Source organism: Anabrus simplex, chromosome 3 (assembly GCF_040414725.1).
Source record: "Anabrus simplex isolate iqAnaSimp1 chromosome 3, ASM4041472v1, whole genome shotgun sequence".
NCBI classification, from domain to species: domain Eukaryota; kingdom Metazoa; phylum Arthropoda; class Insecta; order Orthoptera; family Tettigoniidae; genus Anabrus; species Anabrus simplex.
Genome location: NC_090267.1, coordinates 439397070 through 439415701, shown reverse-complemented (window position 1 = coordinate 439415701; position 18632 = coordinate 439397070). Strand labels below are relative to the sequence as shown.

Genomic DNA, 18632 nt, shown 5'->3' with positions numbered 1-18632 from the left:
ATGTCTGGGGTCTTAGATTGAAGGATGTTATAACATCAGTCAATGAAAACATTTCATTTAAAATATTCAGAAGAAAATCGAACTGAAATTCCGTTAACTTTGCAAGAGTTCCGCTTGCCTCATCGATTGTAATGTTATTCCAGGTTCCTCCAAAATACTTTCGTGAAGCTCTTGGAGACGAGCACGATATTCCACTATGGTCTGTACTAATTTGGCTGGAATAGTTCCCACCTTGTTGGAGCTAGCTTAGGAATCCTTTTCTTGAGGGTACTGTCCAGCAGGTTAGTTGCACACCATTCAGCTGACCTGCAAGCACTGCCACTCCATCAAAATTCTGCACAACTAATTTATTACAGCACTCAAATTGATCCAGACACTTAATTGCAAGTCTCACCAATGCATTTGCTGTTCTATCAAAACTCACATGATAGAAACCAACAAATCCTTTCAACATCACCCTTATGAACATATCTGAGGATGGTAGACAACTGTGAAAAGTCCAAAACATCAGAAGTCTAATTGATCATATCATCATCATCATCATCATCATCAATGTCCCACTCCAGAGGTATAACCCTGTTATCACATGGGCTAAAAAATAATAGTCATAGACAAAAAACTGAGGGATATAATAGAAACACAGTCCTTCCTCTAGGACAATATGGCTTTAGACCGAATAGACCAACAATAGACTTGAAATTACAGTGCGAACAGTAATGGAAAAACATCTGGAAAGGAACAAGGAAATCATCTTCGTATTTTTGGATTTGGAAAAAGCTTATGATACAGTTAAGAGAAAATATGTATGGGAATGCCTACTGAATAGGAATGTACCAAAATCATTAATTAACAAGATAAAAATGTTGTATCATGAGAGTAAAAGCAGTGTACAAGTGGGGAGTGGTGACTCTGAAACATTTTATACAAAAAAAAGGTCTCAAGCAAGGAAGTGCACTGTCACCATTATTGTTTATTATATTGATGGATGAAATCATAAAACATGTAAAACAGAGTATCAGTAGTGATGAAGTGAATGCTTTGGTATTTGCAGATGATGTGGTAATTTGGGGAAAGGGGAAAAAGGAAGTACAAAGGAGACTGGACAAGCCAAGTGAACATAAACAGAGAACGGTTAGAGAATGTAGAACAGTTTACATATCTGGGTAGCATTATTAATGGAAGTAATGAAATCAACCCTAAAATTAATAACAGACTAAGTAAAGGTACAACATTTTATCATCAAGTCAGAGAGCTTTTATGTGATGACAAAGTACCCAGTAGAAACGAAATTTTTAAGAACATCAGTTAACACATTCACGGCCGAAGACGACACGTGCGTCATGACTCCACTTTCACTCAGTGCCGATGACGACTTGTGTGTCACACTCCGCACCATATATTAAAGCTCGTATTTCCGCCAATATGTAAGTAAACAAACAGACCTCTTATCTGTGCATTGTTAAGGTTTTATTAAACATATGCGCCATCTGGGCATCAGATTAATTGTTAGTTACAATCTCTGTAGCCATTACAAGTCGGCATACATTTCTGCGATGTCAAGAGAGAACAGTGAAGTTTCAGAACTTTCTCACCGGAAGAAACCCCGTCTTAGCGGGATAAACAGGCGATTTGCAATTAATGATAGTCTGGAAGCTCTCCTGAACGCTAGTGACAATGACAGCATTGATAGCAATGACAGTGTGAAAAGTGACTAGGCACTTGAGTGAGAATTTTAATCACGGATGTGTGTGTCGAGCGTCTACTCCCAATTCTCACATTACAGAAGATGGGGAAGACGTAAGTAATATCTCATCTCCAAATTTCCTGCCAAATAACATGGGTAATATTTCAGGGGTCATTTCCTGGAGTTCAGATTCGTCCTCAATGAAACAAATAAACTTTATTGGTCGGCCGGGAATGAAGGTTCCACTGCCAAGTGACGCAAAACCTATTGATTATTTTCGCTTGCTTGCAGATGACAACTTGCTGAATAACATTGTCACTGAATGTAAAGCATTTGCGGAAGAGTTATTTTTGCGAGGAAATGTCACTGAAAAGTCAAGGATTACGGACTGGTACGATGTCACCTTGGATGAGTTCCATGTATTTTTAGGACTTATGTTTCACATGGATGTGCAAGTGTCTCATATTAGGGATTACTGGAAAACACACAGGTTATTCAGCATTCCATATTTTAGGAACTACATGAATAGAAATAGATTTCTACTTCTACTGAAGTGCCTCCATTTTGCAAGAAACCCAGCTGAGGGAGATACAAAACCACCAGACCGTTTGTATAAATTATGACCAATGATCGAGTACTTCAATGATAAAATGAAAGAGGTTTATGAACCTGAGAGGGAGCTGTGTATTGACGAATCCATGATGTTGTGACATGGTAGGCTGATGTTTCGTCAATACATAAAAAATAAGAGAGATAAATACGGCATCAAGCTCTATATGCTCACAGAGCTGGATGCAACGGTTATAAATTTTACTTTCCACACCGGGATAACAGACGACTTAGGTCGGAAAGGCCATGCTGCAAATGTAATGCTCCATCTTATGCAAGGCCGGCTAAATTTAGGACATGCACTCTATATGGACAATTTCTATAATAGCTATTCTTTATCTGCTACTCTTCTCAGTAATGGGACATATTCTATTGGTATGCTCAAAGAAACACCAGCCAGCGTAGTTGAGAGCAAACTAAAAGTTGGCGAAGTTGTCTGCTCTTATGCTAATGGCATAGCCGTGGAAAAGTGGCGGGTTAAGCGCGGAGGTCAGCAACAAGAGAGTGGCCAAAAAACTGAAGCCTAAAGCGATAGTGGAGTATAATAGACATACGTCAGGCACAGATTGCCACAACCAAATGATTTCCTGCTATCCTTTCATAAGAAAAACAATGAAGTGGTATCGAAAACTAGGAATTCATGTGGTTGAAATGATATGATATACAATTCCTACATGCTGTATAACAAGTTCTCTGTAAAGAAGGTATCACTCTACGACTTTTGACTGGCGGTAATTGAGGAGTTATTACCAGCTGACTACAGGCCATCGTTTCGTAGGCTCCCAAAATCTCTCATACTGCCTATACAGGGACTCATTTTGCCAGTAAATGTGCAGCTAAGGAGAATGGACATAGACTGAAGAAACGGTGCGAACAGTGATATGAAGAGAGTAGGCACAGGGACAGCATGTTCTACTGCAGGAGTGTCCAGGACAGCCAGGCTTGTTCCTTGAGAAATGTGGAATTCCACGAGAGATAGAAATAATTGACCACAAACAATGGCATGCCTCCCTGTGTTTGTTGTAGCACACTGTATTGACTAGTTACATTATACAGCTTATGGAGTAATGTAAGTTTACATTATTCACACAACAATAATAAGATTCTACTGCACAGTATTTTTTTGTGATATGTTCAAAAACTTATTTTTCTGTTGTAAAGAAGTTCTGCAATCCTACAAAACATTATTCTCCTCGTTCCACTGCATTACCAGTCATGACGCACATGATGCGTCAAACGGTACCGAAGGCGAAAAGCTCATCGGTTGTCCCGCTGACGCAGCGCGTGCGTCATGGCTCGTATGCACATAAATAATATTGAAATAATTAAAATAATAATCTAAAATGCATAAGGACACAGAAATGAACTTTAAACAAAAAAAAGTATTATGGTACCACTGTAATGGTTGCCGTTATCTGAGCTGCCGCAAACGTGTTAAAAAGACAAGTGATAGAATTCAAGATATTAAAATGAGAGAAGAGTTAAATATAGAACCGTTAGCACAGAACATACAGAAAGCAAGACTGAGATGGTTCGGACATGTAAAAAGAATTGGAAAGGAACGGGTAGCAAGAAGGGAATTGGAAAGAGAAGTTAAGGGAAAGAGACCAGTTGGAAGACCGATAAGAAGGTGGATGGATCAGATTTGGAAGGCCATTAGAGAAGCTGGATTGGATGTGGCGGAAGTAATGGAGCAGGAAAAGTGGAAGGACAGAAAGGAGTGGAGGAGGCTTGTTAACCACACTCGGGTGACTGGAGTGGGACATCGATCATAATTCCTACGAATTTAGCTTCCCGAATGGATCTTTATTTCAGTGATCATTCTGGTGAAGATGATTTGAAATAAATCGTTATGTATGAGTGGAGAAAGTTCAGTAAATACACTCGCTATTGTGAAGTGACTGTCAAATTTTTCATCGCACTCTTGCTTTCCTAAAAAGCGTCACTGCAGTCAGCCGTTTCAGAATTTCCCTAGTTTTCTTAACGGCTTCATTGCACCTTAGAAGATTTTCCTGCTTCTGCTTATCCAACTGCAAATCTATCTTAGTTTTACCAAAGGTACCTAAGGATATCCATGCGTGGATATGAGAATTTGTGCCTCGCAGTAGCAGTGTGCAGAATGTTTAGATCAGCATAACCATGTTTCTTGCTGTTCCAAGGGGAATTTTCAGTGACAAACAATAAGCAAGGCCAACAGAATAATTTGTTTAGTGACAGAGTCGCACAGCCAAACAGTTTTAGTGTAAGTTTCTGAATTGAACGTGCGAACACAATTCTCGTTTTCTGTTTTTAATTTTAAATTTTCACCAAACGAACTGGTTGTAAATGGCTTTTTAAACAGATTCAAACACTTTTTCTTTCTTTCTTAATCCGTTTACCTCCAGGTTTGGATTTTCCCTTGGACTCTGCGAGAGATCCCATCTCTACTGCCTCAAAGATAGTGTCCTGGAGTATGAGGCTTTGGGTCGGGGATACAACTGGGAGGGAGGATCAGTACCTCTCCTAGGTGGCATCACTTCCTATGCTGAACAGTGGCCGTGTGGGAGGATGGGAAGATTGGAAGAGGGAAGGAAGCGGCCGTGGCCTTAAGTTAGGTACCATCCCGGTATTTGCCTGGAGGAAGAGTGGGAAACCAAGGAAAACCACTTCGAGGGTGGCAGAGGTAGGAATCTCACCCACTCCCTCTCTACACTGTTGACCTCTCGAGGATGAGTGGGACCAATTCCAGCCCTCGTACCAATTTTCAAATTTTGTGGCAGAGCCGGGAATCGAACCTGGGCCTCTAGGGATGGCAGCTAATCACACTAACCACTACACCACAGAGTTGGACTGTTTTAGACTCATCCATCATTAATATATAAAACATTGACACAAGGAAAAGCACAGAATCAACACACAATGAGTGAATTCACTAATAAAACACACGATGAACGAACTCGCTAGTCAGCCACTATTCAAGCACTGGAGGTAAATCACTCTAATGACATTGGTCACTTTCGTCACGTTGGGTTCTCGCTAGGGGGTAATCCGTGGTTCCCGCTCACTGTAAGCTTGGACATACCGACTTTCTCAAAGTTGTTAACAGATGGCATAGGGTAGTATGTGGATGGTGACCAAATTTCAATTTCAGCAACATCATTTGGAGGGTTTCAGAACTATGCTTGCCACCAAATGCAATTTTAAGATTGATTGCGTTACGCCCTTAACTTCTCCATTTTCTCTCTCTTTCTTTCTACGGTGGATTAGATGGCGAGATTACACCAGCAACAGAACTAGCGCAGTTGCACGGAACGTTTGAACTTCTGAGAGATGAAATTAATACTTGACTTGAAACAACCTCAAATCGTAGTTCAGACATTTCTTTGCACTATTATAATGCATGCAATGAATACCTTGTATACAAGGAGAATACGCCCCTGATAATAATGTTATCAATTTTATATCCCACCGACTACTTTACGGCTTTTGGGGGTACCGCGGTGTCAATATTTTGACCTGCAGTAGTTTTTTGTACCTGCCGATAAAGCTACCAACACTAGGATGGCATGTTTTAGCACCTTCAAATACTACCGAACTGAGCCGAGTTTAAACCTGTCATATTGAGCTCAGAAGGCTGAAAAAGCAGGATTTCAAAGATAAAATTCAATTTGAAAACACTTCCTACTTAAAAAATAGTATCATTTAATTGTGAACTTTTTTTTCTAGTGGCTTTACGTCACACTGACTCAGGTTTTTATGGCGACAATGGGATAGAAAAGGCCTAGGAGTTGGAAGGAAGCGGCCATGGCCTTAATTAAGGTACAGCTTCTTGCCTGGTGTGAAAATGGGAAACCACAGAAAACCATCTTCAGGGCTACCGACAGTGGGATTCGAACCCACTATCTCCCGGATGCAAGCTCACAGCCGCGCGCCTCTAACCGCACGGTCAACTCGCCCGGTAATTGTGAACTTTTATACTGTTTCTCTCTCTGCAGAGTGTAATTGAAATAAGGTACATCATTTGAACTGGTGGTGGAAGATTGTATTGTAAGCAAATATCGTCAAAAATTTTACACCTACTTAAATTAGGGTAGGAGAAAATAAATCATAAAACAGCGGCCGCTGGTTTTGAGAAGCACTGTGCTAAACAGAACATCAACACAGCTGTGATTTCCCCAGGCCGCTCTTCCCTCCAAGGTTGTGCAGTGTTCTAGGTCAATGTTTCTCGAGGTCATTGTATTGCGACTTGCAGGCAGGTACTTGCTCTGAGTTCAGGCGAAGTGGCTTTATCAAATTATGAAATGTGTGATATGATTTCAATTTATGGTAAGGCAGGATGAAATAAGGGCAGGGCGCATTTGTCCAGAACATTTTCCCAACCAAAGACATCCAAGTTATCAGGCTTTTGCTGATGTTCTTTAGAGACTTCGAAACAGTGACAGCTGCAGCCTATATTTGAGGGAAGGGGTCATTCATATCAACAACATGTACTTATGGCTTAGGAAGACATGTTAGACTTGGTTGAAATTGACCTGGGAAGGAGGAATAGCCTATGAACATGGTGTGTCTCGTTATGTTGTACATCGAACACTTAGGGAAAAGCCATTGTATCCATACCATGTACATGCTCAGCACGTTCGAAAAACAATTTTCTCCACAGGGAGCGATTCTGTCAGCTGTTTCTGAATAAGAAATGGCAACAGCCGGATTTCCTTTCCAAAATTTTTGCCACAGATGAATCTTGTTTCACATGAGATGAATTTTCATAACACTCATACCTGAAGCATAGAAAAACCCCACCTTGTTGTCCAGAGGCACTTTCAAGAGCGGTTCTCCTTAAATGTATTGGTACGAATAAGGGTACATAATTATTGGTCCTTTTGTACTCCCATACTGTTTGAAAGGAGAAAATTACTTGAAATTTCTCATGGATATGTTACCAGAATATACATAGATATGTGGTTTGTTACATGATGGTGCGCCCCCTCACATTTCTCAACCATGTGCAAGGTTTTAGACCACACATATCCGGGCGAGTTGGCTGTGCAGTTAGGTGCGCACAACTGTGAGCTTGCATCCGGGAGATTGTGGGTTTGAACCCCACTGTTGGCAGCCCTGAAGATGGTTTTATTTGGTTTCCCATTTTCACACCAGGCAAATGCTGGGGCTGTACCTTAATTAAGGCCACGGCCGCTTCCTTCCCATTCCAGGCCTTTCCTGTCCCATTGTCGCCATAAGATCTATCTGTGTCGGTACGACGTAAAGCAACTAGAAAAAAAAAAAAAAAAAACCGACCAGACATTTCTGGACCATTGGATGGGGTGAAATGGTCCTGTGCAGTGGACAGCTCGAAATCCTGTATCATTGCCTTTAGCAGGCGGCATTCTTAGAAACATCGGTCGAAGTGCTGATACCCAGTCTTTTACTAATTGTGATGCTATTAATGCACTGAATGGTTCTGGACGTATCCTACTGTTCACAGATCTTTCCCTTCCACTCGCCGACATATTCTCCAACCAAAGAACTGGCGGAAACTTAACTTGCTGTTATTGCATCTAACTCCTCAATTTTACATGACTGTTGATACTGTGAGCTGGCCCTGCGGTTTAGGGGTAGTGTGCCTGCCTTTTACTAGGAGGCCCTGGGTTCGATTACCAACCAGGTTGGATTTTTACTTGGATCAGAGGGCTGATTCGAGGTTCACTCACCCTGTATGGTTACAGTTGAGGAGCTATGTGAGATAGCGGCCCCAGTCTAGAAAGTCAAGAATAACGGTCAAGAGATTCGTCGCACTGACCACACAACACCTCATAATCTGCAAGCTTTCAGGCTGAGCAGCAGTCACTTGGTAGGCCACAGATCTTTGTGGCTGGTGTGCTGTGGGGTTTGGATTTTTGTTGTTGTTGATACTGTGATCATAACTATGAGACCTACTTTTTAAAAATGTAGAATTCAAACCGCAGGGAGATACATTGTCTTTTAAAAAATCCTGCTCATTAGGATTAGCAGTTATCTTCTTATGCTCCCTGACAAAAGAATGTTTCCTCTGCAGCCTTCATGGATTCATGCCATAGATTTAGACAGGTTGACAATAAGTATTCTGAGACCTACACATTCTTACTTCTCGAGGAAAGAGAACGTCCTAGTGAAGGTTTCCCAAACTTTTTGTCTCCGAGGTCCCCCGAGCATATTGCATGCATGTCCAAGAACCGCTTAGTCATAGAACATAATACTGCATTCAGTAAACGAAAAAGAATTTTGTAATGATACCATGTTTGATTTTATCTGTATAATTTTGGACTAATATTTGGGCCGGTGACCTTTGATGTTAGGCCCCTTTAAACAACAAGCAAGGACTAATATTTACTTTGTTTGAAAGTTTAATTGAACTCCATTTACATATACTTTATAAATGCAAAGAAATTATAAAACAGTGTGACACTTAGCTAATAATTACAACAGTCTGGATCTGGAAACTTGCTTGAAAAATTTCACTTGTGGTTGTTGGATCATTGAGACAGATGATGCTGTTTTCCTGTCGTAGTCACTCGAACCGATGATCAGCCCCTACATTAGCTCTGTTTCTGTACTTCGTTTACATTTGTGTGAGAACAGAAAAAGTATAATCACACAGTTATGTTGTCATGTATGTATGTATGTTCAGTCTTCAACCCTAAGGCTGGTTGGATCCTCAACAGCTCCACCATCAGCTGTCATAGATGGCCTAGGCATCACTGAAGAGGCGTACTGGGGAAAGGAGTGAGGTAGTTTCCCGTTGCTTTCCTCGCCGAGCCAGAAGTTGCTATTACATATCAGTCTGCCAAGCCCACTGAAATGCATGCACCAACTGGCCCTATGAGCAACATTTTCACATCATTCATAGCAGGGACTGGCTGCAGAAGGAATGGTATTACTAGCATCACTCATACCTTAGTCACTTTCATATTGTCAAAGCCAAGTATAAGACAGAGACAGATCAATGAAAGTAACAAAATTACTCTAGCCCATACCAGAAGACATTGTGCACTGTAAACACTAGTCCTGCCAGCAAAGGCAAATGTTGTCATGAAAGGCATTCTACTCAGTATTTCCTTTCTAAAAATTGTAGGGGGGTGTCATGGACCCAAATGTCGATCAGAGACGTGGAGGTGTGATAGATTCATGAAACTTCCTGGATGTAAACATGCCACTCCACCTGATTCTCCACCCATACAATATTTAAATTTATTTTTCACTTTCTGCCAAGATACTTTGGCTAGTTGATCTTCCTCAAGGGTGGGCAGTTCTTGTTCATTCTCAAAGTAGGTATTTCTCAGGTGGAAAATCTGGTTTGAGTGTTGATACTAGCAATTCCAAGTGTCTCATAATTACATTACTTACACTGCCTTGTAATAATCGCCGCCCATGTATCGGCCAAATTAAGAATTACGTGGTATACTGTGTGTAGGTGAACACAATTGTGTGTGCAGAATACATTTTTACTCTTTAAATACATACAATTTACATTATTATTGCGGACCCCTTGGATTATCATCGCTGACCACAGTTTGGGAATGGCTGCCTTAGTGCATAGATTCTCAGCCTGTTGTGTGTAAGGCTTGGAACTAACATTGTACGGGATTGAAGAAGTCAAATTTATGAGGGGTAGCACCGTGCACTACCACCTTGGTAACAAAAGCCAGTTAAAGATGGAGGGTCAACTGGAGCCGTCGTTCAAGCAGGAAGTTTGTACTGTTATTTGATTTCTCAATGAAGGAATGTGCTACCTGCAAAAATTCATAGTCATTCGGTGGAAGTCTATGGTAAAAATGTGGCAAGTCGTCAGAGTATGATGAAATAGTACTCCAAATTTGGAAGCAGGATAGTGACAACAGTTGACTGTGTTGAGTGACAGACCCACAATAGTTGACACAGCAGAGAAGTGATTTTCATCTCTTTCCAGCTTTGAAAGAACATCTTGGGGAGACAGGTTTTAAAGTGATGATGATGATGATTGTGATGGAACCTGTGATATAAATACTCTGTGACAAGGTGGAACATCAATAAACACTCATTGGAAAGTATGCTGATAAGTGTTCTTGTATATTCTTAGAAAACATGGTGTTTCTGTTGTGCTTTCCTTTCACGTCTGCGTGGTGCCAGTTGAGGTTTCTGAAAGATTTATGTTTGCGGGCGAAGTAGCTACGATGTTTACTATTCCGTGCAATGCCTTCTAGATTGCGTGCTTTGCAGTCTCAGTGTATTCTTCACAAACGTCTATGTCATTGTCGTATGCACTGTCATCCAGGAGGTCGTGGATTTCCTCGTCGAGTTGGGTCAGTTGGGCCAAGGAATACTGAAGTCTATCTTTGTAATATTCATAGTCGGAGAATGTGGTCAAGTCATTGAACTTGTTAACTTCAGCTGCAAACCACGTGTTATTAGTTCTTTCCTGTTTCCTCCTACATTTTAAATTATGTAGCTGTGTTTTGGAATTGCTTCCAGTGACATCAACGTTCCTAGTGCTCATTTCTGTGAATTAGTTTAGACATGTACTCTCAAATTACCGTTGAATTGGCAGTGTTATTATCATGAAGCTCTTTACAGTGTAGATGCGTGCATCTAAAGGCAGTGCATCTGAAAGTAACGCTATTGGTCGATGCTTGGAGAAAGGATTACTAACATGGCAGCAAGCAAACATAACATATTAGAATAAGGAAAACTGAATACAAACAACCAGTTCCACTGAATTTTGCAGCTATAATCCTTGAAATCAAACAGTTATATGCATGGTCTAATGCAAACAGTAATAATGTTTGGCTCATCTGTACGTGAGATGTAGGTAGGTGTTGGCAATGTACACAGAACTGTATTTACATATTTTCTTCCAAGTCGTGAAGTTTACTGATTTCACTCGGTTGAAACTCTGCTTTGAACTACTTTTCCATTATGTCATGCAGGCGTGAAAGAGAAAACACAACAGAAACACCGTATTTTTACGTGATTACTTTAATTATTTGTTGTCAAAGAATATACAAGAACACTTATCAGTATACTTTCCAATGAGTGTTTATCGAGGTTCCACCTTGTCACCAAGTGCTTATATCACAGGTTCCATCACAATGATGATGATGCCAGAACAGCAGTGAACACTGGCTCAGTGTGTAGAACACCACATTTTATGAAAGTGGCATCGATAAACTTGTCCCAGGGTTAATAATGTTGTTATTGGTTTTATGTCCCATTAACTAAAATTTTATAGATTTCAGAGATGCCAAGGTGCCAGAATTTTGTCCAGCATGAGCTCTTTTACACGCCAGTAAATCCAAAACACGAGGCTGACATATTCGAGCACCTTCGAATACAAACAGACAGAACCAGGATCGAACCTGCGAGTTGCACTCTGAACGCCAGCAGTCTTACCACGAGCTACTCAGCCCAACTGTCCCACGGTTAGATAAATGACTCAATTGCTATAGAGACAATGTGGGGAAATAAAGTGCCAAGTGAAGAACACAATGCATACTTTACTGGAAACATTATTTGGTCTCGTTTTAGCGAATGGCAAACTGCTGATCCTCTGATGTTCTGAATTTCAAGTGTCTATTCATAGGGAACATTCATTCTAATTTGATTTGCTTAATAGTTTATAATTTTGAAAATATGAAAATATGAAAAATGGTTGATAATCCTGTTGTTTGGCCTCATAAAACAACACTAACCAATGTCGCCAATTGGCAAGATTGCAGGTGTTGCAAATTTCCTTTTTTTTGCTTGTAAATTGTAGTTTTAACTGCCAGAGCACAAGGAGAGCTATGACTATGTGTATATTCAAGATGTACATTCTTATCCTACAATAACTGGAATACGGACACTCTAAATCACTTTCTTGGCCACTCGGGCATTGCCCATAGTTTATGGACATGAGCATAACTTGATGAACTCATTACATGAACCATTACCCTACTGTGTTCGTGCACATAAAAAAAAAATCAAAACTACTGTACTCTTTGCATCTATATTCATTTTCATTCAGTCATCCATGTTTTAAAGGCTACTCCTTGTGGCTACAACAGTTCTTCTCTGTCTTCTGTTTTAAAGGCTACTCCTTGTGGCTACAACAGTTCTTCTCTGTCTTCTACAGTTTATTTTATCTTGATGTAATTTTCACATCCCATTCTTCTTCTGATGTCCTCCAGTTACTTTTTCCTAGATCACTTTCTCCTTTTCTTCCCTAACATTTTGCCTGTAAAAATATTAGTATCTAGCGAGTGGCCGTGTGGTTTGTGGTACGTAGCTGTCATCTTGCATTCGGGAGATAGGTTCGAATCGCACTGCCGGTAGCCGTAAACATGATTTTCCGTGGCTTCCCATTTTCACACTAAGCAAATTCTGGGGCTGTACCTCAGTTAAGGCCACGGGTGCTTCCTTTCCGCTCCTAGCCCTTTCCTATCCCTTCATCGCCACAAGACCTATGTGTGTTGCTGCAATGCAAAGTAAATTTAAAAAAAAATATTAGTAATGATATGTCCAAAAAATATAATTTTCTTACTTTCTACAGTCGAACCTCCCTTCTGCGGACACCATCGGTTCCGAGGAAAAATGTCCGTTACGAGAGGTGTCCGCTAAAACAAGTTGTAAAAATAATCGAACATTTTAATGGCAAAGGACATCCATCTTAAATATAAGCATACATATCTTTATATTTATTATTCTAAGTCATTTCTGTGTTAGTAATTCATAGAGAGTTATTATAAGTGATTTTACATCATTTACAAACATTTCAGCTTCGTGAAGTAATCGTGAAGCTTCGTCTGTGTAAATTTAGCACATGTTTTCTTAACTGTGATATTCTCAAATCGGAATAAAGTCTGTTTTATAGTTCCATAGTGTTCTACTTTCCTCCCACTCCTTTAAAATTTCAGTTCTATTCTTCACAATAGTGTTTATTTGAGTTTTCCTGCAGTTGAATTTTTCGGCAAGCTTTCTCACTGAAATTCCCTTGTCACTTTCTATAATCACATTTTTTTCTTGCCTGGAGATCCAAACACGATCGTCCCTTGTTATTCATGTTTAACAGACAACTCAAATGTTACGGTATTTCTGTCTCACTAATTAGCGCCTGTACTGTCTTTTCCTTCTCAAGTTGACTACCTGAGCTCGACCTTATCAGCGACAATCCGAGTTATGAATAGAATGATGCAAGAAGGGACAAAAATCCCCAGGTAACTTGAGAGTCAACAGTCTCTGGCAGCATTTCTGGGCAATTAGAATTCTCGGAATAGGCCTGTACATCAATAGGTAGAACTGCATTCCGATGTACACTCTCTCCCCTCGCACTAGAAATAGTACAAACACTCAAAAGGGATTTCCCTATGTCTGAAGAATGGTTTTAAAAGAAAGGATGGCATGTGGTCCGGCGTAATAAATTGTCCTGCAACGTGTAAAGTGTCCGCTTAAGTCAAGTGGACGGGACAAATGGCGATGTCCGGAGTTCGAGGTGTCCGCTTAAATGAGGCCAATTTAACACTTGTCTTATGTAAAATAAAATCGGTTCCAAGGAAAATTTCCGTATAGGGAGGTGTCTGCTGAATAAGGGTGTCCGTTAGGGCAGGTTCGACTGTATTTCTTTTAACAATTCTCTTTCTTCCTTTGTATTGTTCAGGTCTATATGACAAATGAAAATGAAGTTTTGTGTGTTGAATTATTTAAATTGTAATCATTTATTCTTTCTACATTTCAGTTGAATAGCATTGCTCAAGAAGATTCTGATGTGCTTCCTATTGGAAAAACTGCCTTAGAGGTAAGTAACTACAGAATCTTGCAACCTTTTAATATTTGTCAAAGAGAGTGGCTTGGAAGTTTCTTTCTGTTGCATTAATTTTGTTTTGAGGTTTAACATGTTGAGTGACAAACATTTTTTTTAAACCTTCCCGTTGGACTGTGCATTTTTTTGTATTAATCTCTTAATGTTATAAATGAAATGAAAAACATTAAGGACTGCTCTGGTCCTATCATAAAAAATATTCCGCTGGGATCAGCGGTCCCACGTAGTGTTCAACAATGATAAAGGTGTTGTAATTTATTCCACCAATTCAATACTTATATTATCACGTATAGTTGTTACATAATTAAATTCTTAGTTACATGGGACATGTTTCGCCCTCAATTAAGGGCATCTTCAGCCTAAATACAATAATCAAAAATACAACTAAATTAAAAGGGGACGTTAAATACAATCATCAAAAATACAACTAAAATAAAAAGTGGAAGTTAAAAGTTTAGTCTGTTCTTAAAATTCAGAACAATAAAATTGTAAAAAATGATAAAATAAAAAGATGCTAATGGAAAACTGTCTTATGATTAAACTATAATCTTGTCAGAGACTAAAACTTCTATTAAAATTCGAATTAAAACAGTTCATATAAAATATTGGAAAATCAAAGTGGTAGTAATAAAAAGCCAACGACATGAGGGCGTGTACACAAGCATAAACTTGATTGTCATGAATACAATCTTTTCAAGGCCGTTGATGAAATTCGTAGTAAGTAAGGCAGAAGCATCTATTGAAAAATTGTAAGAGGCCGTTAGCACCGGTAGGTAATAAAATGGCTGAATCCTTGCCAGAAAATGTCAACAGATGCAGAAATAAGTTTTCTGTAAGAAAAGGAAAAGAAGAAATAAGAAATTGAACGTAAGGAGAGAATTCAGTCTTACATAATTTTGAAACAGATGAGGACTTACGTGTAAGTGGAAGTTGTTATTTCTTAACTACTGTTGAGTTGGTTGCTGCCCGTCTGTTGGCTCTAAGTCTGGTGTTATAACTGTGCTGCAGAGGCGGTAGCGAACTCGGAGGGGAAGGAATAGGGGAGTGCGGAAGGGAGGAGAGGATGGGTGGAGTCAAATGTGACGAGGCTGACAAAGGGGCGGAGTCAACTGCATTGCTGGAAGTAGGCCTAATATCTGTAGGTATGGGAGGAGTATTAGGGTTTGAAGAATTAAATATATTAGGTATCCTAAATTTATTCGAACTAACTGACTTTAATAATTTCGGCATTAATTCATGTAACATACTTTTATTGTCCGTGGTTTCATTGAGATTCTTTTGCTTATTGTACGTCTGATCTAAATAGATGTATAAACTTTCTAATTCATTCAGCATTCTTCCTTTTTGTATGTTTCTAATTATCGTTAAGTCTTTCTCTATGGATTCAAATCTGTGGCCAGTCTCCCTCATATGCAAACTCATCGCTGAGTATTTCCTATGTTTTTCCGCGTTAACATGTTCCATGTATCTTGTCATAAAATTTCTCCCAGTCTGTCCAACATATGAAAAATTACACTGAGTCGTTGGCTTTTTATTACTACCACTTTGATTTTCCAATATTTTATATGAACTGTTTTAATTCGAATTTTAATAGAAGTTTTAGTCTCTGACAAGATTATAGTTTAATCATAAGACAGTTTTCCATTAGCATCTTTTTATTTTATCATTTTTTACAATTTTATTGTTCTGAATTTTAAGAACAGACTAAACTTTTAACTTCCACTTTTTATTTTAGTTGTATTTTTGATGATTGTATTTAACGTCCCCTTTTAATTTAGTTGTATTTTTGATTATTGTATTTAGGCTGAAGATGCCCTTAATTGAGGGCGAAACATGTTCCATGTAACTAAGAATTTAATTATGTAACAACTATACGTGATAATATAAGTATTGAATTGGTGGAATAAATTACAACACCTTTATCATTGTTGAACTGTTAAATTTTCAATACGGACCTAAAATGAGGTTTATACCCACGTAGTGTTCCGGGCAAATTTCCCTCACATTTATAGAAAATACTTTCTTTTAGATATTTCAGGTCATTCATGCTTCAACAGTTGGCAAGACAGCATCTGTGCTGATATAAGATCATTGTTGTTCTTTTAATCGCACACTTTTGTGTGAACATTGTTGTAGGGTAGCATTTATTTGGATGGTATTTAGTGCTGTTGTGATTATAAGAATGTCTGAGTATTCCAAGAGAATAGCTGAAATGGTAAAGAAAATGTTACCAGGTAAGGGTGTTCGCAACTACTGCAGAAATATAAATCAACATTGACTTAAGAGTGTATTCATTTCTAACAAGTTCTACTTCTACCTAGATTCTTCCGAATCAGAGGATGGGAAGGAAGATCTATTTTCTTCTGCTGATTCTGTGGAAGACCTTACTATGATGATAGACAGTCAAGCTCTGATAGGATCAATATAAGTTTCTAATGTTAGTTGGTTGAATCCATAAGGGAATTATTTACATTTTGAATTCACTGGTCAACCTGGTGTTCAGTCAACAGTAGGCACCCTTTTGCCTGAAGGAAGACCATGTGATTTATTTGATTTCGTAGATGATAATATTCTTGACCTAATGGTAGATAAGACTAATATTTATGCAACACAGCGTTTTACTGGTTCACCACAATTACATTTGTGGCAACCTGCAGACAAGTATGTGTATATATATATATATATATATACTAGCAAGATACCCGTGCTTCGCTACGGTATTATACTGAAATTTATAATTGAATGCTTATTGTTTTAGATATATAATCCGCCGAAATTCGCAATCTGACTCGTTTTCTGCGAGAATCCACCAAAATTCCCGATCTGACTCGTTTTTTCTTATTTTACGGCACGTTTCCTCCCATTTTTCAATCTTCCTTTCCAGCAATCGAGTTCGTACTTCCCGGGCTAGGCTCAGGTATTCCTCCCGGTCAGTTGGGTACGTAAATCTTTGCCATCTTTTCCTATAATCATTTTTAATATGGATAAAATCCTTCAGGAGATCCGGCGTGCTGTTATATTGGGTGCCTTGGCGGCACTGAACCGGCGGTCGGACTGCATTCTTAGTCATTACCCGTCCAGTAGCCGTTTCCAGCGCGGTCCGCACATTTGATGACGGTCCGGAACATTATTATTATATATATATATATTGCGAATGAGCCCATTAGGACTACGCAAAGTACTTAGAGACAGGCATTTGCCTTTCTTTGTGCCCACACTTCCTTCATTCGTTTGCTGTGTGCTTCTTTTCTCTCTTGAGACCATGTTGTTCCGGTCTTCTTCTTTGGTTTTTCCTCTTGGTCAACTTGCCACTTATGAACTTTGGTTCTGAAGATAACCCGGCTTTGGATGTCTTCAGGTGTAATTCCTGCCAGTTTGAGATCTGTTTTAATTTCGCCAATCCATTTTATTGTGTCCGTTTTAGCTTTACTTCGGTTTTCATAAAATTCAACTATTTGCTTGGTAAGTCTATCTGGGTTCATCCTTTTTATATGTCCAAAGAATCTTAATCTGCGTTTTCTGATGTCGCTGTGAATGTTAGAAAATTGTTTGATTTCCTGTTTCCCTCTAAGGTGGTACTGTTTATCTACGAGTTTTGGGCCTAAAATTTTTCTAATGATCTTGCGTTCCTTTTTCTGAATATTTTCTAGATCAGTTTTCCTGTTCAAAATTAGTGTCTCTGATCCATAGAGGCATTCTGGTTTAATAACTGTATAATAGTGTCTTAGTTTAGCATGCTTGGAGAGACACTTTTTGTTATAGATATTTTGGGTGAGTCTATACGCAGTTTCCATTTTTTGGCATCTAACTTCATTGGCTTTTGTTTCCATTCCATTCTCCTGAATTATTTCACCGAGATATTTGAATTGCCGGACCCGTTTTATTTTGCCATATTTTGTCTCCATGAATTTAGGGGCTTCTTTGCTGCAGGTCAAGTATTCAGTTTTTTCAAACGATATTTGGAGGCCGATTTTTTCCGCTGTTTCTTTCAGGAGTTCGATCTGGTTTATGGCTGATGAAACGTCACGAGTTAAGATTGCCAGATCGTCCGCAAATGCCAGGCAGTCTACTGCTAATTTGCCCCTACCAAGAGTGATTGGTTGGTCAATCTTGAGGGCAGACTTCTGTTTGCGCCATTCCTGTATTACCTTTTCAAGGACGCAGTTGAAGAGTAGTGGAGAGAGCCCATCTCCCTGTCTTACTCCTGTTTTGATCGGAAAAGGGTCTGAGATTTCCCCCAAGAATTTAACCGTAGATTTTGTATCTGTCAATGTCTCTTTTACAATTGCGAGTGTTTTCCGGTCTAGACCCTGTTCTTTTAATATCTGAAACAGTGATTGACGATCAACTGAATCATAGGCCTTTTTGAAATCAACAAAAGTACAAACTACATTTTTGCTACAAATTCTCTGATGCCTTAGGATTAACTTTAGGTTCAAAATTTGCTCTGGACATGAACAAACCTGCTTGATATTCTCCAGTTTTTGGTTCTAGTTGCTGTTGGGCTCTATCGAGAAGGCACTGAGATAAAATTTTGTAGGCAACAGATACCAA

At 39.2% G+C, this 18632-nt stretch overlaps 1 protein-coding gene across 2 annotated transcripts in view; it reads left to right on the top strand.

Moving 5' to 3' along the window:
• The window catches only part of LOC136866490 (anaphase-promoting complex subunit 15B), a 65875-nt gene that overhangs the window by 6790 nt on the left and 40453 nt on the right, over positions 1-18632 (top strand). For both annotated transcript variants that reach the window (XR_010859554.2, XM_067143502.2), the window contains exon 2: positions 13995-14054. Coding sequence is in view for 1 of the 2 variants with exons in the window: in XM_067143502.2 (XP_066999603.1) it covers positions 13995-14054 (60 nt within the window). In the remaining variant the exon portion in view is untranslated. The remainder of the gene's footprint in view (positions 1-13994; positions 14055-18632) is intronic.